The sequence below is a fragment of the Ranitomeya imitator genome, chromosome 4 (assembly GCF_032444005.1).
Source record: "Ranitomeya imitator isolate aRanImi1 chromosome 4, aRanImi1.pri, whole genome shotgun sequence".
In the NCBI taxonomy this organism is placed as follows: Eukaryota; Metazoa; Chordata; class Amphibia; order Anura; family Dendrobatidae; genus Ranitomeya; species Ranitomeya imitator.
This window is the reverse complement of record NC_091285.1, coordinates 81,299,995-81,322,528: the sequence shown is the minus strand read 5'-3', so window position 1 is coordinate 81,322,528 and position 22,534 is coordinate 81,299,995. Positions and strand designations below refer to the sequence as shown.

Genomic DNA, 22,534 nt, shown 5'->3' with positions numbered 1-22,534 from the left:
CTACCTTACATCACCTAAGCAGACATAGGGGGCAACCGTGCAGAAGGGCGTCTCTAGGGTCCCGGAAGAACTCCGAGCCTACCCATCAAACAGGTGCGTCCTAGCCATAACAAACCTGGGGGACAGAGAATAGAAAGAACTAGAAAGAACTGGAACGAATGAGAATAGAAGTTGTGAGGACTATCCCGAATGCTCAGCAGGGAAGTACTACAACACACAGGCACTAGTTGGTAGGCACTGATTTCCACCTGCAAAGGGAACTCTGGATGTGCCTTCGGACCGGCCGGTCTCAGACAGCCCTATTAACTGTGCTCTGGATTGAGGATCCTGAAGTCACCAGTAAAGAGGTAAAGAGACTTCAACCCTGTGTCCTCGTTATTGTCTGCACCTCACATCATCACCACCTAAACTACTCGGAAGCCCTGGGGACCTACTTCACCTGTGGGAAGGTTTACCATCTAGCTGCCATCACATCACCCCAGTGGGCCCCAAGCAGCGTCGGTCACCCTGACCGAATACCACAGGTGGCGTCACAAAACCTTGACAGACTCGTATCACCTTTCATTGGACGCCCCTTAGCAGGGTCACGGACCGGGTCCAGCCACCGTGACATCCCCAGAACTGAGGACCGGTACCGAGCAACCTGCGGCCCTACGTCTGGGGGCGCTCCACTTCCTGTTATGTGTGGTGGTCAGGGGGCATCATACTCTGTGGGGCACCACTGTGGTCAACATACTGTATGTGGGGGGCTATGTGGGGTAATTATGCTGTGGGGGGGATACTGAGAGCATCATACCTTGCTGGAGAGATATTATGGGGCAATAATTTTTTGTGAATGTCTTACTGTAGCATCATGAAGTGTGGAGGAATGTACTGCAGGGGCATCAAACTGTGGAGGGGCTGAGGGGGCATCATACTATGTGTGGGGGAAAGGACATCATACTGTGTGTGTGGGGGAAGGATTGAGGGAGCATCATACTGTGTGTGAGGGAAGGACTGAGGGAGTATCATACTGTGTGTGATGGACTGGGGGCACCATATTGTGTGGAGAGACAACTATGGCCATCATACTGTGTGTGTGTGTGGGGGGGGGGGGGGGGGGGAGGGACAGAGGGCATCATATTGTGTAGAGGGACAACTTTGGCCATCATAATGTGTGTGTGGGGAGGAGTGAGGGGGCATCATATTGTGTGGAGGAACAACTATGGCCATCATACTGTGTGTGGGGGAGGACTGAGGGGGCACCATATTGTGTAGAGGAACAACTATGGCCATCATACTGTGTGTGGGGGAGGACTGAGGGGGCACCATATTATGTGGAGGGACAACTATGGCCATCATACTGTGTGTGGGGGAGGACTGAGGGGGCACCATATTATGTGGAGGGACAACTATGGCCATCATACTGTGTGTAGGGGAGGGACTGAGTGGGTGTCACAGTGTGTGTGATGGACAGGGAGCATCATATTATGTGGAGGGACAACTATGGCCATCATACTGTGTGTAGGGGAGGGACTGAGTGGGTGTCACAGTGTGTGTGATGGACAGGGAGCATCATATTGTGTGGAAGGACAACTATGGCCATCATACTGTGTGTCAGTGGCCTAGTGATGGCCATAATTGGTGTATTGCACTGTGTGGGAACACTATTGGGCTTCGCTTGGAGCAATACTTGGGGGGCACATACAAAAGAGTTAGGGAAGAGGTAAATTGCAGCAGAATGTGTCCCTCTTCCTTATCTTTAAATGTTGAGCGGTAAAGTAATGCAATGAATAGGTGGTGTGAACTTAAACTAGACAGTTCGATCACATTTATCAAACAGCACAAACCTCTGTGATAATTGTGCCTCATTATTTGGTTAAATGAACTGTGTAATTCTCAATTACAGAACGACCCGCAAAGAATAAGCCCTCAGACCACTATGTGTACAGCGAAGGACAGCGAAAGTGCAAAAATGAAAAATTGCAGATGCTTCAGGTGACAAAGTAAGAACACCCTTCTACAAGCTGCATGAAAATAATGTGTGAATATGTATTTGTGGGGAGATATGAGATCACTAGATGGCATTACAGGCTCATGTGCTGTGAATGCATCTTAACTGCAGGTCACAGCAAGTGAAGGTTCTTAACTCTGACCACTAGATGGCGACAACACAGCAAATGCGTCTCCCAGCTGTTCCCTTGACGATGATTACGTCATCGTACCATAGAGATGTGGCCGAGCACTGATCAGACTGTCGCCACCATGGAGAAGGAACCGGAATTAGATTCTGATTGTTGTTTCCGTGGTCACAACACAGAAGATGGCGGCGGAGTTCGTGAGGGGGTTCCAGAGCTACAGCGAGAGTGACAAGCAATGGCGAGCTAGGAAGGAGTTCTTGTTACAGAACCTCGAACGTTTCCAGGGAGAAAATGAGATGGACAAGCTGCTCGCCCTGTCTATGGTGTGGGCCAATCATGTGTTCATGGGCTGCAGGTAGACGCGACCTCTATGGGGCAGCTGCGGCGCCGGGTGTTCTAGGGCGGCTCCTCTTAAAGGGCCAGTCACTCGTGTGCTCTCTGTTATCAGCCATTTCTGATCGGGGAGAGGCTGAATGTGATGTTGGTGAAAAGCGCCCGGTCACTTGTGGGGAAACTTTCTTTTTTGGCTTTTGTTTTTCCTCCCATTATTCCAAGAGACATCACTGAATTTTTCCTACTGATATAAAATGAGGGCTTGTTCACACGTAGCGTTGTGGTGGTGATTCCCCCATCAGTATTTGTAAGGCCACTTTCACACTGGCGTTTTTTGCCAGACGTCGCAATGCGTCGTTTATGGCAAAAAACGCATCCTGCTAAGTTGTTTGCAGGATGCGTTTTTGCCCCATAGATTAACACTAGCGATGCTTTGCCACACGTTGCAACCGTCGTGCGATGGTTGCGCCGTGTTGTGGCGGACCGCCGGGAGCAAAAAACGTTACATGTAACGTTTTTTGCTCCTGACGGACCACTTTTTCCGACTGCGCATGCGCGGCCGGAACTCCGCCCCCACACCTCACAATGGGGCAGCGGATGCGCCGGAGAAATGCATCTGCTGCACCCGTTGTGCAGTGCGTCAAACGCTAGCGTCGGAATCTCTGCCCGATGCATTGCGATGGGGAGATTCCGACGCTAGTGTGAAAGTAGCCTAAGGGACATCTGGGAATGGGTGACAAACGCCAAAGTGGGGCTGGTGGGAGTCGCGCGCGGGGCTGCTGGGCGTCACTCATGTAAAATAATCTCTGGGGCAGAGTTATCTCCAGGCAGCGTCCTCCCCAGAGCCTTGAACAGGTCACTTCTATAAAGTGATAAATGATTTCTCCGCACAGCTGATATCACACACGGGTGTCGCTCTCCTCCGCAGTCTATAACCTGTGTGCCCATATTCATGGTTTACGTAGATAAAAAGTTGTGGCAGATTTGTTTCAAAGGGCACTTTCACATTGCATTGTGTGTCCCCACCAGGGCATATGTCCCCAGCGAAATGGGGTCTGGACGCATGCGCCAAAGGGGCCAATAGATTGCAGTGGTGACGGCAGAGTGAACGTGCGCTCCACAGTGCATCATTTCCGGGAGGGTACGCCTGCAGGAGGTGGACACTGACGCAGTCTACTGTATCTGCTTCCTGCAGGCGTACCCTCCTGGAAATGATGCACTGCAGAGTGCACTTTCACTCTGCCGTCACCACTCCAATCTATTGGCCCCGTCGGCGCATGCGTCCATACCCCATTTCGCTGGGGACATATCCCCTGGTGGGGACACACAATGCAATGTGAAAGTGCCCTTTGAAACAAATCTGCCACAACTTTTTATCTACGTAAACCATGAATATGGGCACACAGGTTATAGACTGACTGGTGTGCCATCACCACAGCAGTCTATTGGTCCCCTGCATGTGTCCAGACCCTTTTTGTGGAGGATTTCAAATGTATGCACCGACGGGATCATAGAACAGATGTGAAAGTGCCCTAAGGAGGTGTAACTACCATTAAATGATTTTTTAATTTTTTTTTTTAGGTATTTCCTTTTTTTTTTTTTTTTTTTATCTCTTTACAGTGTTTATCATGAGGGTTTAATATTTTCATAGAATAGCACTGTTATTGTTGCAGCATTGCCAAATACCTTTTTTTATTAATAATATTTTCAAAACTTCATTTTTAATCCCTACCAAAATGGGAGTGGGAACTTTAAATTATATGTATGTGTGTATATGTGTATATATATATATATATATATATATATATATATATATATATATATATATATATATATATATATATATATATATATATATATATATATATATATATATATATATATATATATATACACACAGTGGGGCAAAAAAGTATTTAGTCAGTCAGCATTAGTGCAAGTTCCACCACTTAAAAAGATGAGAGGCGTCTGTAATTTACATCATAGGTAGACCTCAACTATGGGAGACAAACTGAGAAAAAAAAAATCCAGAAAATCACATTGACTGTTTTTTTAACATTTTATTTGCATATTATGGTGGAAAATAAGTATTTGGTCAGAAACAAACAATCAAGATTTCTGGCTCTCACAGACCTGTAACTTCTTCTTTAAGAGTCTCCTCTTCCCTCCACTCATTACCTGTAGTAATGGCACCTGTTTAAACTTGTTATCAGTATAATAAGACACCTGTGCACACCCTCAAACAGTCTGACTCCAAACTCCACTATGGTGAAGACCAAAGAGCTGTCAAAGGACACCAGAAACAAAATTGTAGCCCTGCACCAGGCTGGGAAGACTGAATCTGCAATAGCCAACCAGCTTGGAGTGAAGAAATCAACAGTGGGAGCAATAATTAGAAAATGGAAGACATACAAGACCACTGATAATCTCCCTCGATCTGGGGCTCCACGCAAAATCCCACCCTGTGGGGTCAGAATGATCACAAGAACGGTGAGCAAAAATCCCAGAACCACGCGGGGGACCTAGTGAATGAACTGCAGAGAGCTGGGACCAATGTAACAAGGCCTACCATAAGTAACACACTACGCCACCATGGACTCAGATCCTGCAGTGCCAGACGTGTCCCACTGCTTAAGCCAGTACATGTCCGGGCCCGTCTGAAGTGTGCTAGAGAGCATTTGGATGATCCAGAGGAGTTTTGGGAGAATGTCCTATGGTCTGATGAAACCAAACTGGAACTGTTTGGTAGAAACACAACTTGTCGTGTTTGGAGGAAAAAGAATACTGAGTTGCATCCATCAAACACCATACCTACTGTAAAGCATGGTGGTGGAAACATCATGCTTTGGGGCTGTTTCTCTGCAAAGGGGCCAGGACGAGTGATCCGGGTACATGAAAGAATGAATGGGGCCATGTATCGTGAGATTTTGAGTGCAAACCTCCTTCCATCAGCAAGGGCATTGAAGATGAAACGTGGCTGGGTCTTTCAACATGACAATGATCCAAAGCACACTGCCAGGGCAACGAAGGAGTGGCTTCGTAAGAAGCATTTCAAGGTCCTGGAGTGGCCTAGCCAGTCTCCAGATCTCAACCCTATAGAAAACCTTTGGAGGGAGTTGAAAGTCCGTGTTGCCAAGCGAAAAGCCAAAAACATCACTGCTCTAGAGGAGATCTGCATGGAGGAATGGGCCAACATACCAACAACAGTGTGTGGCAACCTTGTGAAGACTTACAGAAAACGTTTGACCTCTGTCATTGCCAACAAAGGATATATTACAAAGTATTGAGATGAAATTTTGTTTCTGACCAAATACTTATTTTCCACCATAATATGCAAATAAAATGTTAAAAAAACAGACAATGTGATTTTCTGGATTTTTTTTTCTCAGTTTGTCTCCCATAGTTGAGGTCTACCTATGATGTATATTACAGACGCCTCTCATCTTTTTAAGTGGTGGAACTTGCACTATTGCTGACTGACTAAATACTTTTTTGCCCCACTGTATACACGTGTGTATGTATATATACAGTACAGACCAAAAGTTTGGACACACTTTCTCATTTAACGATTTTTCTGTATTTTCATGACTATGAAAATTGTAATTTCACACTGAAGGCATCAAATCTATGACTTAACACGTGTGGAAATATATACTTAACAAAAAAAGGTGAAACAACTGAAAATATGTCTTATACAGGTCCTTCTCAAAAAATTAGCATATAGTGTTAAATTTCATTATTTACCATAATGTAATGATTACAATTAAACTTTCATATATTATAGATTCATTATCCACCAACTGAAATTTGTCAGGTCTTTTATTGTTTTAATACTGATGATTTTGGCATACAACTCCTGATAACCCAAAAAACCTGTCTCAATAAATTAGCATATCAAGAAAAGGTTCTCTAAACGACCTATTACCCTAATCTTCTGAATCAACTAATTAACTCTAAACACATGCAAAAGATACCTGAGGCTTTTATAAACTCCCTGCCTGGTTCATTACTCAAAACCCCCATCATGGGTAAGACTAGCGACCTGACAGATGTCAAGAAGGCCATCATTGACACCCTCAAGCAAGAGGGTAAGACCCAGAAAGAAATTTCTCAACAAATAGGCTGTTCCCAGAGTGCTGTATCAAGGCACCTCAATGGTAAGTCTGTTGGAAGGAAACAATGTGGCAGAAAACGCTGTACAACGAGAAGAGGAGACCGGACCCTGAGGAAGATTGTGGAGAAGGACCGATTCCAGACCTTGGGGAACCTGAGGAAGCAGTGGACTGAGTCTGGTGTGGAAACATCCAGAGCCACCGTGCACAGGCGTGTGCAGGAAATGGGCTACAGGTGCCGCATTCCCCAGGTAAAGCCACTTTTGAACCATAAACAGCGGCAGAGGCGCCTGACCTGGGCTACAGAGAAGCAGCACTGGACTGTTGCTAAGTGGTCCCAAGTACTTTTTTCTGATGAAAGCAAATTTTGCATGTCATTCGGAAATCAAGGTGCCAGAGTCTGGAGGAAGACTGGGGAGAAGGAAATGCCAAAATGCCTGAAGTCCAGTGTCAAGTACCCACAGTCAGTGATGGTGTGGGGTGCCATGTCAGCTGCTGGTGTGGGGTGCCATGTCAGCTGCTGGTGTTGGTCCACTGTGTTTCATCAAGGGCAGGGTCAATGCAGCTAGCTATCAGGAGATTTTGGAGCGCTTCATGCTTCCATCGGCTGAAATGCTTTATGGAGATGAAGATTTCATTTTTCAGCACGACCTGGCACCTGCTCACAGTACCAAAACCACTGGTAAATGGTTTACTGACCATGGTATTACTGTGCTCAATTGGCCTGCCAACTCTCCTGACCTGAACCCCATAGAGAATCTGTGGGATATTGTGAAGAGAAAGTTGAGAGACGCAAGACCCAACACTCTGGATGAGCTTAAGGCCGCTATTGAAGCATCCTGGGCCTCCATAACATCTCAGCAGTGTCACAGGCTGATTGCCTCCATGCCACGCCGCATTGAAGCAGTCATTTCTGCCAAAGGATTCCCGACCAAGTATTGAGTGCATAACTGAACATTATTATTTGTTGGTTTTTTTGTTTGTTATTAAAAAACACTTTTATTTGTTTGTATGGGTGAAATATGCTAATTTATTGAGACAGGTTTTTTGGGTTATCAGGAGTTGTATGCCAAAATCATCAGTATTAAAACAATAAAAGACCTGACAAATTTCAGTTGGTGGATAATGAATCTATAATATATGAAAGTTTAATTGTAATCATTACATTATGGTAAATAATGAAATTTAACACTATATGCTAATTTTTTGAGAAGGACCTGTATTTTAGGTTCTTCAAAGTAGCCACCTTTGCTTTGATGGCTGCTTTGCACACTCTTGGCATTCCCTTGATGAGCTTCAAGAGGTAGTCACCGGAAATGGTCTTCCAACAATCTTGAAGGAGTTCCCAGAGATGCTTAGCACTTGTTGGCCCTTTTGCCTTCACTCTGCGGTCCAGCTCACCCCAAACCATCTCGATTGGGTTCAGGTCAGGTGAATGTGGAAGCCAGGTCATCTGGCGTAGCACCCCATCACTCTCCTTGGTCAAATAGCCCTTATACAGCCTGGAGGTGTGTTTGGGATCATTGTCCTGTTGAAAAATAAATGATGGTGCAACTAAGCGCAAACCGGATGGAATAGCATGCCGCTGCAAGATGCTGTGGTAGCCATGCTGGTTCAGTATGCCTTCAATTTTGAATAAATCCCCAACCGTGTCACGAGCAAAGCACCCCCACACCATCACACCTCCTCCTCCATGCTTCACGGCGGGGAACCAGGCATGTAGAGTCCATCCGTTCACCTTTTCTGCGTCGCACAAAGACAACGGTGGTTGGAACCAAAGATCTCAAATTTGGACTCATCAGACCAAAGCACAGAGTTCCACTGGTCTAATGTCCATTCCTTGTGTTCTTTAGCCCAAACAAGTCTCTTCTGCTTGTTGCCTGTCCTTAGCAGTGGTTTCCTAGCAGCTATTTTACCATGAAGGCCTGCTGCACAAAGTGTCCTCTTAAAGGGAAGCTGTCACCCCGAAAATCGCGGGTGAGGTAAGCCCACCAGCATCAGGGGCTTATCTGCAGCATTCTGTAATGCTGTAGATAAGCCCCCGATGTTACCTGAAAAAGGAGAAAAAGACGTTATATTATACTCACCCAGGGGCGGTCCCGCTGCTGGTCAGGTCGGATGGGCGTCTCTGGTCCGCTGCGGCGCCTCCCATCTTCATTTCAAGACGTCCTCTTCTGATCTTCAGCCACGGCTCCGGCGCAGGCGTACTTTGCTCTGCCCTCTTGAGGGCAGAGGATAGTACTGCAGTGCGCAGGCGCCGGAAAGGTCAGAGGCCCGGCGCCTGCGCACTGCAGTACTTTGTCTGCCCTCAACTGGGCAGAGCAAAGTACGCCTGCGCCGGAGCCGTGGCTGAAGATCAGAAGAGGACGTCTTGGAATGAAGATGGGAGGCGCCGGAGCAGACCAGAGACGCCCATCCGACGTGACCAGCAGCGGGACCGCCCCTGGGTGAGTATAACGTCTTTTTCTCCTTTTTCAGGTAACATCGGGGGCTTATCTACAGCATTACAGAATGCTGCAGATAAGCCCCTGATACCGGTGGGCTTACCTCACCCGCGATTTTCGGGGTGACAGGTTCCCTTTAACAGTTGTTGTAGAGATGTGTCTGCTGCTAGAACTCTGTGTGGCATTGACCTGGTCTCTAATCTGAGCTGCTGTAAACCTGCGATTTCTGAGGCTGGTGGCTCGGATAAACTTATCCTCAGAAGCAGAGGTGACTCTTGGTCTTCCTTTCCTGGGGCGGTCCTCATGTGAGCCAGTTTCTTTGTAGCGCTTGATGGTTTTTGCCACTGCACTTGGGGACACTTTCAAAGTTTTCCCAATTTTTCAGACTGACTGACCTTCATTTCTTAAAGTAATGATGGCCACTCGTTTTTCTTTACTGAGCTGCTTTTTTCTTGCCATAATACAAATTCTACCAGTCTATTCAGTAGGACTATCAGCTGTGTATCCACCAGACTTCTGCTCAACACAACTGATTGTCCCAACCCCATTTATAAGGCAAGAAATCCCACTTATTAAACCTGACAGGGCACACCTGTGAAGTGAAAACCATTCCCGGTGACTACCTCTTGAAGCTCATCAAGAGAATGCCAAGAGTGTGCAAAGCAGTCATCAAAGCAAAAGGTGGCTACTTTGAAGAACCTAGAATATAAGACATATTTTCAGTTGTGTCACACTTTAAGTACCGTATTTTCCGGCGTATAAGACGACTTTTTAACCCCTGAAAATCTTCTTAAAAGTCGGGAGTCGTCTTGTACGCCGGGTGCAGACACCAATGTGTATATGGTGGGTGGGGGGGAGTGGTCCCGATGACAGAGGGGGCGTCTCACAGGAAAGTGTGAGTGGAGTATCCCCCATTACCTTATTGTAGCTGCAACGTGGGGTCTCTGTGCTGGGAGTGGCGGCGGCTGCTCCTCTTTGTGCCACGTGGGTGCTGTGCTGTGGGGCGGCGGCTCCTCTTCGTGCAGCGTCAGCTCTCTGTGCTGTGGGGCGGTGTCGGCGTATCTTAGTGCAGAGTCAGTCGGGGCTCCTCCGGCATTTCCTCAAAGCCCGGACGCCCCGGCAGCTCCATTGCTGCGATGCAGTGGCCTCCGGGAAAATGGCCGCTGGGGGCGGCGCATGCTCAGATTCAGATCTCTTTTGTAAGCCAAAACCAGGAGTGATAAATCCAGAATCAGTGACATATTTCTCCTATTATTATCCTCTCACTGTCCCACTCCTGGTTTTGGCTTACAGATACTGAGGTAAAATACTGAATGTGGCCTTAGAGTATGTCGAAGTGCAGCATATTTGTTGCCGAGGCTTAGATCTCATTCAGACAGGAGGGATTTTTCTCATACGGTCTGGGTTTCATCAGTGTTTTTGATCAGTGTCATCAGGTTTTTACTGTCAGAAAAATATACTGATGGAGGTTTCTCCAGGTCCTCATATCAAACAGTCCATGAACAATGGACCGCAGAGATGGTATCCCTCTGTCAGATTTTTGGACATCTCTCTGCAATTTTGTGTGGGTAAGCAAAGAATTGTCTGCGTCATAGTGGGGCCACTATTCATATACACCTTACCGTCTGCTTGTTTTCCCTCAATCTTTCCTCAATAGATGGGAAAACAAGCACGTGGGAAGGTGTTGTAAAATGATTGGTCCCACTATGCTGTACCAAGCGGCCGGACTTTGTGTGAGCTGCCATACTGTGCGGACAGTCGCTTTAATATTTATGAGTTCTAGCTGTGGAAAACATAGAACTCCTATGAGAAAACCGGACATCTGAACGAGCCCTTCATGGTCCGGCGTATATCAATCCTCGGGCTGCAGAGACAATGTTATCCAGATGACACAGCTGATCCTGCAGTTGCAGTGTGTGACTTCACATCAGGCCTGGTGGCTTCTTACTTTATTCCCCCAATTTTCAATGGTGTTTGTTCAGAAATCCTGACCAGATGTAAAATGCTGAAACTTTTACAATGCTCTTTGCCACAAAATAAATACCTATATCCCTTTTCTTCTCCAAGATACAGTGATGAACTTCTGGAAAGGGTGCAGAGTATGGCGGAAGGGATTGAAGTAGAAGATGCGCCGCACTTTACCACTAGAGATGAGATTATGAAGCGGGTATGTTACCTGATTAACTTGATGCTAATACATTCTTGCTTGGTGGTTGTGATTGATGTTTTCTCCTTTACTTCAGAATCAATGACGTCTGGATCCCTAGAACTGATCTTTTTTTTATCTAGGACTCTGCTGCGATCACAGTATTTTTTTGTTGGGACCCCAATGAGAAGCTGATCAGTTGTTTGTAATTTCTTTGGAAACTGTGAATACTGTTTGGAACTCTGGAGCCAGATATTGGCTTTTTTTTAATGGTTTTTTAACACTTTTCACCATGTATCAAGACTGAAATTGTGTGTTGGTTGGGCAAAGACAAATTAAATTGCTTTTACATATACTTTTATCAAGTTTTGATTTGGACAGTCACACACTTGCTGAAGATACCAATATAGTAGGCAAAGCCTTAGAAAAGTAGAGGATTTCTTCAAAGATACACATTTTTATGGTGGATTATGCCAGTAGGTATGGACTAAAACCACATTCCTTCCAGAGGCTGGTGTAGAAGTTTGTGACCTTCCCCAATATACCTGGTAAGAGAGATCCAAGCACTTGAGTGTCAACTGCAGAAAATCAATTGGGGTATGTTTCCCCGGGGCGTATTCCTTCAGTATTTGCTGCGGATCGGGACGCTGCATCCAGATGTTACAGCATAGTGGAGGGGATTTTATGAAATCCCATCTCCACTATGCGTACAAACACACAGGTGGCAAACAAACCTGCGTAACCGGACATGCGTCACGTCTTTCTAGACCGCAAGCATGTCTATTTATCTTGCGGAAAGGCTCAGTCTCCGCAAGATAAATAAGTCTATGTATAGGATGCAGTGATTCAGCTATTGACACGGTTGCCCCTCTCGTCCATGGCAGAGCGTGACGTATCAATAGACAACCTTGGCATAATAACACCACCAAAAAGCTAAGGCAAGTGTCCAGGGTTGCGGAGCGGCGTTGGAAGAGAACACACTCGCAAGACGACTTCACTGTATTCAAACAAGCAACACTCGCTTTTAAATCTGCACTCACCTCTGCTAAACAGGCCTACTTCACAACCCTCGTATCTTCCCTATCCCACAACCCCAAACAGTTATTCAAAACATTTAACTCCCTCCTCCGCCCCCCACTGCCCCCTCCAACCTCCCTCATCTCTGCTGAGGACTTTGCCACACACTTTAAAAATAAGATCGACCAGGCAAGGCAAGACTTTATTGTTCAACCACCACAACCCCTTTGTATACCAGACCAATGCCCAAACCCCACAACCTCCCTATCCAACATCACTGAAGGGGGACTTAATTGTCTCCTCTCCAAATCCCACCTCACCACCTGTGCGCTCGACCCCATCCCATCCCACCTCCTCCCCAACCTCACCACCACACTTATCCCATCCCTAACCCACCTCTTTAACCCACCTCTTCAACCTATCACTAACTTCTGGCACCTTCCCCTCTGCGTTCAAACATGCCACAATCACGCCTATCCTTAAAAAGCCAACCCTCGATCCAACTGCTATGTCCAGCTATCGCCCAATATCGCTGCTCCCATTTGCTTCCAAACTCCTGGAGCAGCACGTCCATGCTGAACTCTCCTCCCACCTCTCATCTAACTTGTTGTACGACAATTTACAATCTGGTTTCCGCCCCCATCACTCAACTGAGACTGCCCTGACCAAAATCACTAACGACCTACTTACCGCCAAAGCTACTGGACAATACTCTGTACTCCTCCTTCTAGACCTGTCCTCTGCTTTCGACACAGTTGACCACTGCCTCCTACTACAGATCCTCTCCTCCTTTGGCATCAAAAACCTCGCCCTATCCTGGATCGCCTCGTACCTTTCCAACCGCACATTCAGCGTTTCCCACTCCCATACTACCTCCTCATCCCACCCTCTCTCTGTTGGAGTCCCCCAAGGCTCTGTTCTAGGACCCCTACTCTTCTCAATCTATACACTTGGCTTGGGACAACTCATAAAGTCCCATGGATTCCAGTACCACCTCTATGCTGACGACACTCAGATCTACCTCTCTGGCCCAGACGTCATCGCTCTGCTGTCCAGAATCCCAGAGTGCCTATCAGCCATATCCTCCTTCTTCTCCTCTCGCTTCCTCAAACTCAATGTGGACAAATCTGAACTCATCATCTTTCCTCCATCCCACAAATCTTCCTTACTTGACCTATCTATCGCAGTCAATGACATCATGCTTTCCCCTGTACCCGAAGTCCGCTGCCTCGGAGTAACCTTCGACTCTGCCCTGTCCTTCAAACCACACATCCAAGCTCTTTCCACCTCCTGTCGCCTCCAGCTCAAAAATATCTCTAGGATCCGTCCTTTCCTCAACCCCCAATCTACTAAAATGCTTGTGCACGCCCTCATCATTTCCCGTCTTGACTACTGCAACATCCTTTTCTGTGGCCTCCCTGCTAACACCCTTGCACCTCTCCAGTCCATCCTTAGCTCTGCTGCCCGACTAATCCATCTCTCTCCTCGCTACTCCTCCGCTTCCCCCCTCTGCAAATCTCTTCACTGGCTCCCATTCCCTCAGCGTATCCAGTTCAAATTGCTAATACTGACCTACAAAGCCATCCACAACCTGTCTCCTCCATATATCTCTGAACTAATCTCTCGATATCTTCCCTCACGTGACCTCCGGTCCTCCCAAGACCTCCTTCTCTCCTCCACACTTATTCGCTCCTCATCCAATCGCCTCCAAGACTTCTCCCGAATATCCCCCATCCTCTGGAACTCTCTGCCCCAACACGTCCGACTATCAACCACAGTCGGATCCTTCAGACGGAACCTGAAAACTCATCTCTTCAGGAAAGCCTACAGCCTGCACTGACACCGCTGCTGCCTCATCACCAACGAAGCTACCGCCTCACCAACACCGGAGCTCCTGCAACCCTCAACCTACTGTCTCCTTCCCCATAATCCTGTAGAATGTAAGCCCGCAAGGGCAGGGTCCTCGCCCCTCTGTATCAGTCCGTCATTGTTAGTTTGTTTACTGTATGTGATATTTGTAACTTGTATGTAACCCCTTCTCATGTACAGCACCATGGAATCAATGGTGCTATATAAATAAATAATAATAATAATTCTGCATTTGTTCAATGAACACATGCGGAATCACCGCGCATACAAAAGGGGGCAGCGCTTTGGCTGGAGCGGAGTATCCGTTGCATTCAAAGCACTGGGATTCTGGACCATGGACAGTAAAAACTTGACTGTTCTGGCCATACTCCATATTAAAATAATCTTTTAGGGAAATGCCAATATCTGGAAACTTGATGTTATATAGTGTATCCTTACAGTTTGGGCTATGCATTGACACATGGACATGTTCTGCAGCTGCCTCATCCAGAGAAACATCTCTTGCCCACCTAGGTGTCTGCTACCAAATAATTCTGTATCAAAGTAGTAACTATACCATAAGACTCGCTCCACCAACTGGAAGACAGTTCTGATGCTTATGTGCACACACTATCATTCTATTCCAATCATACCGGCAGTCCTTTTTGTGAAGCAGCTTTGTCGTTTACTTGCACCGGCTCCCCAATGTCTTTCTCTGTACTTTTCAGCTGAAGAGTAACCGTGGTTTTAATTCTTACTTCATAAATCCGTTCAAATAAGAAACTTTGTAATTGATGCAATCAGCGACATCTGCTTCTTTCTCCTTCAGGATTGGTCACTTATTTTCAAAATTCTTCATTCACAGGATTAGGCTGGTTTCACATTTACGGCTGTGTCCACAGCGTTTCTGACACATACATGCGCATGTGTCTTGATTTCCTATCTTTAACATTGTAGACGCAGGTGCATGCGTTCGACCGCGAACGCATGCGTCTTTTCACGGTGTACGGAAAGGCGCAGAGAACGCACCATGTTGGAATTTTTGAGGCAGCAAATTTCCTTCAAATATGCGCATGAGTGTATTAAAAAAAATGGATTACTGTCTATGGGAATGCTTGCGTACTTTAGACTGCGCATGTCCAGGAACTGATTGAGACATGCCCTCCTGGAAATATCAGACGCATGCACATAAAAAGTGCAAACGCATGTAAAAACGCATACAAATGCTGCGTGGGTTTTTTTGCCCTCATGCGTGAGCTGATGTGGATAAAAAACACTGCGTTATCATGCGTTTTTTGCGGACACAACCGCAAATGTGAAACTAGCTTTAGGGTATGTGCACACGTAGATGGAACCTATGTGGATTTTTCCGCACCTTTTTTGAGAAATCTGCAGGTAAAAAGCACTGCGTTTTACCGCGGATTTTATGTGGTTTTTGTGCAGATTCCACCTGCGGTTTTAGGCTCTGTGCACATGTTCGAGTTTTTTCGGCCGTTTTCCACAGGAAAAACGCTTAAACGCATACATAAGCATCCCGCAATTTTTGTGCTCATGATGCTGCGTTTTTTACCGCGATGCGGTTTTTGTTTCGCGGGAAAAAAACACATCACGGTAAAAGCAGCATATTCATTAATTTTGCGGATTTTTCACGTTTTTGACCACTATTTAATGCATTGAGAAGCTCCTGAAAAAAACGCGTCAAAAATGCGCAAAAAACGCATATGGATTTCATGCGGGAATGCAGCACGACAAGCCACACAAATGGTATATAAGACCGTGTGAGTTTTAACCCTTTTAGACATAGTGATCCTGGTGTAGAGAGTGCGGGCTGCCTCCGTTGCGTTTCTCCATCCCAAATATTCTAGCCTTCCTCCAAGCAGGCCTGGATTCAGGGCTTGCTCCAAGTACTCTTAAGAGGCAGATTTCAGCCCTATTGGTCCTTTTTCAGCGCAGGATTGCTACTAACCGTCAGGTCAGGACTTTTTTCCAGGGAGTAGCTCATAAGGTCCCTCCTTATAAGACTCCTTTGGAAACTTGGGACCTTAATTTGGTCTTAAGGGTGTTGCAGGAAGCTCCTTTTGAGCCTCTTCAAGAAATTTCCTTGACTTTTCTTTCTTGGAAAGTTGTATTTTTAGTGGCCATAACTTCCATAAGGCGGGTATCAGAGCTGGCAGCCCTCTGTCCTACTCCCTTTCTACGTTTTCATCAGGACAAGGTAATGCTCAGACTAGCACCTTTCTTTTTGCCGAAGGTGGTTTCCTCGTTCCACATTAATGAGTATATAGTTCTTCTCTCTTTTTGTCCAGCTCCTATGCATCGGGTAGAAAAAGCTCTTCATACGTTGGACCTAGTGAGAGCTCTGAGGAGATACATTTCCCAAACGGCTCCTTTCCGCCAGACGAATGCTCTGTTTGTCCTTCCGGAAGGTCGCAGGAAGGGATGCGCGGCCTCAAAATCTACCCTGGCCAGGTGGATACGTGCGGCCAATCAGGAAGCCTATCGCGCCAAGGGCATGATGATTCCGGCTGTAATCAAAGCTCACTCCACTAGAGCAGTGGGGGCTTCCTGGGCGATTCGGCACCAGGCCTCAGCAGAACAGGTTTGCAAAGCTGCAACCTGGTCTAGTTTGCATACTTTTGTCAAACATTATAATGTCCACTCCCAGATCTCTGCAGATGCAAGTCTGGGTAGAAGGATTCTTCAAGCGGCGGTGACGCACTTATAAGACAACCATTATCTGGAAAAATTTTTTACTGGTGAGTTAATTTCCCTCCCAGGGACTGCTTTAGGACATCCCACAGTCCTGTGTCCCCCAACGCGGCAAAGGAGAAATAGGGATTTTTGTGTTACTCACCGTAAAATCCTTTTCTCGGGAGACGCTCATTGGGGGGGGGGGGACACGGCTCCCTCCCTGGTAGCCTGATGGCTGCTTTGGCTATATCTGATTTTATCAGTCAGTAGGACTTTTTCTAGACATAAGTTTTCTGTATTTATGCTGTTATATTATTTCTCGTGTTTTGTTCTCCTACTGCTTTTGCACCAAATTGGGAGTCTCCAGTAGCCAGTGTCAGGGTGTATACGACAGAGGAGGAGCTAATTTTTTTCACGTTTACTTAGTGTCAGCCTCCTGGCGGCAGAAGCATACACCCACAGTCCTGTGTCCCCCAATGAGTGTCTCGGAGAAAAGGATTTTACGGTGAGTAACACACAAATCCCTATTTCTGAAGAGTCCCCAAGATTTGCATCTGACTTAAAACAGTTACTTAAATCCCAGGTAGAGGATGTGTTAAAAAGTGCCAAAGGTTTAAAAAGGAAACATAGGTTCAAACATAGATCCCCGGAGCCAAGTTCCAGAGAAGAAGATGGCAATACCTCTAATTCAGACAGTTCGCTCTCCTCTCTATCATCCTCTTCCTCCTCAAAGGGGGGCCGCAATTGCTTTCCCATTGATGAGACAGACGCTTTAGTAAAAGCGGTAAAAACAACCATGGGACTAGTAGAGACCAAATCCCCAAAAATACGTGCAAGACTTTGTTTAGCGGTCTAGAACAAAGGAAACTAAGAGCGTTTCCAGCAAATAATAAAATACATGCCCTAATAAAGAAAGAGTGGAAGAGGCCAGATAAAAAAAAGTCCTCTTAACCCCGAAAAGGGAATATCCTTTTGATTACCCAGCCTGTTCTTCCTGGAGTAAGGCACCAAAACTGGATGTCTCCATTGCAAAAACATCGAAAAAATTGGCTTTACCTTTTGAAGATATGGGAACCCTATGGATAAGAAGGCTGAGGTATTTCTAAAAGGTTCTTGAGAAGCAGCTGAGGGGGGGGGACTAAAACAAGCTATAGCCGCCACATGTACCGCCAGAGCATTAATGGTGTGGTTAAATCATTTACAATCACAACTAAAAGATAGATCTCCGAGAGAATCGATATTAGATTCAATCTCAATAATGAAAGGAGCAGCTGCGTTTCTAGCAGACGCATCTTTAGACTCTGTGAGACTGGCGGCAAGAGCTGCTTCCTTTTCAAATGCAGGAAGGAGGGCTCAAATGTTGGCCGGGGTACCTACAAACGAAAGCCAAATTATGTTCCATACCCTGTGAAGGGGAGTTCCTATTTGGCCCTACCTTAGATGATATCCTGGAGAAAGCGGCCGACAAGAAAAAAGCCTTTCCGGGGTTCCGTAACCAATTATATAAACAGTCCTTTCGGAACAGAAAATTCATGCATAGAAGGCCCCCAAAAAATCAGAAAGGAGGATGGGAAAAGGCTACTTGTTCAACAAGCCTGACACCAAAAAACAACCCCAATGAAGGTGGTTCCCAGGTGGGAGGAAGACTGGCACACTTTCTTCCAGCCTGGGAAGAAATATCAGGGAGCCTATGGACACTAAATATAATAAAAACGGCGCTGAAACTAATATTCCATACAATGCCATTACATCACTGACACCACAAAGGAAAGCGGAGGCCGAACAACTGGGCCTTCTTCTTCGTTTTTTTTTATATAGCGCTAACATATTCCGGAGCGCTTTACATTTTGCACACATTATCATCACTGTCCCCGATGGGGCTCACAATCTAAATTCCCTATCAGTATGTCTTTGGAATGTGGGAGGAAACCGGAGTACCCGGAGGAAACCCACGCAAACACGGAGAGAACATACAAACTCTTTGCAGATGTTGTCCTTGGTGGGGTTTGAACCCAGGACTCCAGCGCTGCAAGGCTGCAGTGCTAACCACTGCGCCACCGTGCCGCCCTCAAAAGGAGATACAAATGCTATTATGTCAGGAGAAAGGCATGGGATTCTGCTCTCCTCTGTTTCTTCGGACGAAACCGGATGGAACTTACAGGACAATAATTTAAACAAATTGAACCAGTACCTAGTGACTGAGAGTTTCAAGATGGAAACAAAGACGTGTGAGAACGCTTTATCCGTCTTGTTTTATGACTGTCATCGATCTAAAGGATGCATATTTCCATGTGCCCATACATCCAGACTACCAGAAATTTCTGAGTGGTGGTATTAATGCAGGGAGAGTTAAAGTACTACCAATTCAGGGCCCTTCCCTTCGGCCTAGCCATAGCCCCGAGGGTATTTACGAAGTTGATGGCGGAGGTTATGGCTCACATAAGAAAGCAAAATATATTAATAGTTCCATATTTGGACGACCTGGTAGTTGGCAAAACTCCCCTCCACTGCACTCAACAATTGAACAAAGTAATGACATCCCTGACAAACCTAGGTTGGATGTTGAACCTAGCAAAGTCCAGAATCATTCCAACCCAAGTACAACAATACTTGGGGTTAATAAAAGACTCAAACCGGCAAGAATGCCGCCTTCCAGGGGAAAAAGTTTCAAACATGGTCCAACTGGTAGAACAACGCAGAGTCTCCAGTAGTAACTCTACGAAAAGCGATGTCCATACTGGGATCGATGACAGCCTATCTTCCAGCGGTCCAACGGGCCCAGAGTCACACCAGAGACCTCCAGTGGGACCAGGGGTGTTCCATGGGTATGGCCAACATCTATAACCCTAACTGCTGACGCGAGTCCTTGGCGTTGGGGAGCTCATGTAGACAATCAGATTGCTCAAGGGCCATAGTCGGAGGAAGAAAAACTGGGTTCCTCAAACATGAAAGAACTCCTAGCAGTAAAATATGCACTCATCCACTTCCTACACTCCCTCCATTCCTGTCACTTGAGGGTATTATCGGACAACAGGGTGGTGGTAGCCTACTTAAATGACCAGGGGGGCACGAGATTTCATACACTGATGGAAGTGACAAAATCCATTCTATTGTTAGCAGAGACCAATCTGTCGTCACTGTCAGCCCTTCACATCAAGGGGTCGGAAAAGCAAACTGCAGATTTTCTAAGCCGAACACATCTCAAACAGGGAGAGTGGGAATTGAATCAGGCGGTCTTCAACCACATAGTACAATTGTGGGGTCTTCCAGAAATAGATTTATTTGCGAACAACCACAACCGAAAGACTCGGGCCTTTTGTTCAATCGACCCGTGCGGGAACCCGGTGACCCTAGATGCCTTTTCAATTCCATGGAATTTTCGTCTAGCCTATGTGTTTCCCCCAATAGCGCCAATTCCTTTGGTGTTGGGAAAGATCAGGGAGGACGGAGCGAGAGTCATCATTATAGCTCTCTTTTGGCCAAAGAGAGCATGGTTTCCATAGCTAAGGATAATGTCTTTAACAGACCCTTGGGTCCTTCCAGATTCCAAACCTGCTGTATCAGGGGCCGGTAAATCACCCGCAAGTAAGGAACTTGCATATGACGGCCTGGGATTTGAAAGGAAGCTTCTAATCAAGAGAGGATTCTCTTCAAATCTAGTATCCACTCTTCTGCTAAGTAGAAAGCCAGTGACTACTAGGGCGTATGGGAGGGTTTGGCAGAGATTTTTATCAGTATCAGGTGCCAGTTTATCTGCGGAAATCCCAATTCAGAAGGTACTAGAGTTTCTTCAGAAGGGGCTAGAAAAAGGCTTAGCAACAAGCACACTTAAAGTCCAGGTAGCAGCGCTTGGGGCCCTTTACAACTGTGACTTGGCGGGGAACCGCTGGGCAAAAAGATTCATTAAGGCCTCGGACCAGATCTAGACCAGTGGTACACCATACTACACCTCCCTGGGATCTAAATCTAGTTCTCTCCGAACTAACCAAAGCACCTTTTGAGCCACTGTCCCAAGCCTCTTTAAAAATATCTCTCAAAACCTCCCTTCTTGTGGCACTAACGTCAGCACAGAGGATTAGTGACATGCAGGCCCTATCCGCATACCCACCTCTGACACGCATACTAGATGACAGAGTAATCCTTAAAACCGATCCATCCTACCTTCCTAACGTGGCATCACGTTTCCATAGATCTCAGGAGATCTGGTTACCCTCTTTCTGTCCAAATCCCAGAAATAGGAAAGCAGAACATCTACACACACTAGACTTTAAAAGATGTTTAGTCCAATATCTAGCGGCCACAAGGGTCTATAGGAAGGATAGGTCTCGGTTTGTGTTTTCAGGGTCCAAACAAAGGGCATAAAGCATCGAAGGCCACAATTGCAAGATGGATAAGGGACGCCATCATCCTCTCGTATTCGTCAATGAAGCCATTCCAGAGGAAGTCAGAGCTCATTCAACCAGATCGGTGGCGACCTCCTGGGCAGAGAGAGCAGGAGCATCAATTGAACAGATATGTAGGGCAGCCACCTGGTCATCTCCTTCCACATTCTTTAAACACTACCAACTAGACCTGACTCCCTCTTCAGACCTCACCTTTGGCAGAAGGGTTCTAGAGGCAGTGATCCATCCCTAATGTACATCTATGAAATTCTCTCCGTGGTGCCGTCATGGGGGTAAAAGAATATCGTAGTTACTTACCGATAACGGTATTTCTCTGATCCCATGACGGCACTCGTACATTCCCTCCCTTCATGTGTGGGTGTGAACACTAGAGTTAGTATTAATACTTAGTCACGCGGTGCCTCTAATAAGTTAAAATTTTGTTTGATAACATTTAAGTTACAGCTGAAGTTCTGTTAAGGCTCTGTAAACCAACTAATGTGGGAGAGAGGTACCGCCTTTTTCACCTGTAGGTTTCCTGTCCCTGAGGGCAGATCCCTCTCTCTCCGTGGTGCCGTCATGGGATCGGAGAAATACCGTTATCGGTAAGTAACTAAGATATTTTTCCGCAGCATGTGCACTGTGGATTTTGGTTTACATGGTACTGTAAACTCATGGAAAACAGCTGCGGATCCACAGCAAAATCCGCAACGTGTGCACATACCCTTACTATGTATTCAGTGAAGACAGACTGTTACATACAAGAGATGGTAGTCGCTACAGATAGAGCTTCTCCCCTCTACATAGGGACAATTGGTACTGATGAGATTCTGTCTACACTGAATACAGATTTTACCCAAGAACTGAATTAGATTTTTTTTTCTTCCATGTACTACAGATTTCTTAAGTGTACATTTACATTAATATGCAAATTGCCTCTTCTGAGAAAAAGAGGACTTAAACTCTATAGCACCACCTGTTGGAAGTAGCGATCCTACAAGTCACAATCAACCCTTTAACGAGTCGTGCAATATGACACAGTGTTTCGGGCTGTTGGCCCTCGTCGACCTAGCCAAATTAGTTCTCATGCTTCACACTGACGAGGGCCAACAGCCCGAAACACCGTGTCTGCGAATTGAGATATTGATTTGGCTTTTATCCTAAGTCATATTGCACGACTCGTTAAAGGGTTGATGGTGACTTGTAGAATCGCTACTTCCAACAGGTGGCGCTATAGAGTTCAAGTCCTCTTTTTCTCAGAAGAGGCAATTTGCATATTATATTTCCCAGAGGAGCATTGCATGGCGAATAAGCCTCCTTACCTTGACAAGCCAGAGATGGTATGTCACTCTCCATAAGGAGAAACGATACCCCATTTACATTAAGTCACAGCTGCTAAACTGGTGCTGATTGGCTACACGCAAGATCGGCAACCTGTTTA

General features: G+C 46.2%; 1 protein-coding gene across 1 annotated transcript; it reads left to right on the top strand.

Moving 5' to 3' along the window:
• Window positions 1–2,251: 2,251 nt before the first annotated feature.
• Window positions 2,252–11,510, top strand: CDKN2AIPNL (CDKN2A interacting protein N-terminal like). The gene is made up of 3 exons (XM_069763846.1): window positions 2,252–2,475; window positions 11,077–11,176; window positions 11,253–11,510. The coding sequence occupies exons 1-3, from the start codon at window positions 2,303–2,305 to the stop codon at window positions 11,259–11,261; spliced, it is 282 nt and encodes a 93-aa protein (XP_069619947.1). The 5' UTR covers window positions 2,252–2,302; the 3' UTR covers window positions 11,262–11,510.
• Window positions 11,511–22,534: the final 11,024 nt, after the last annotated feature.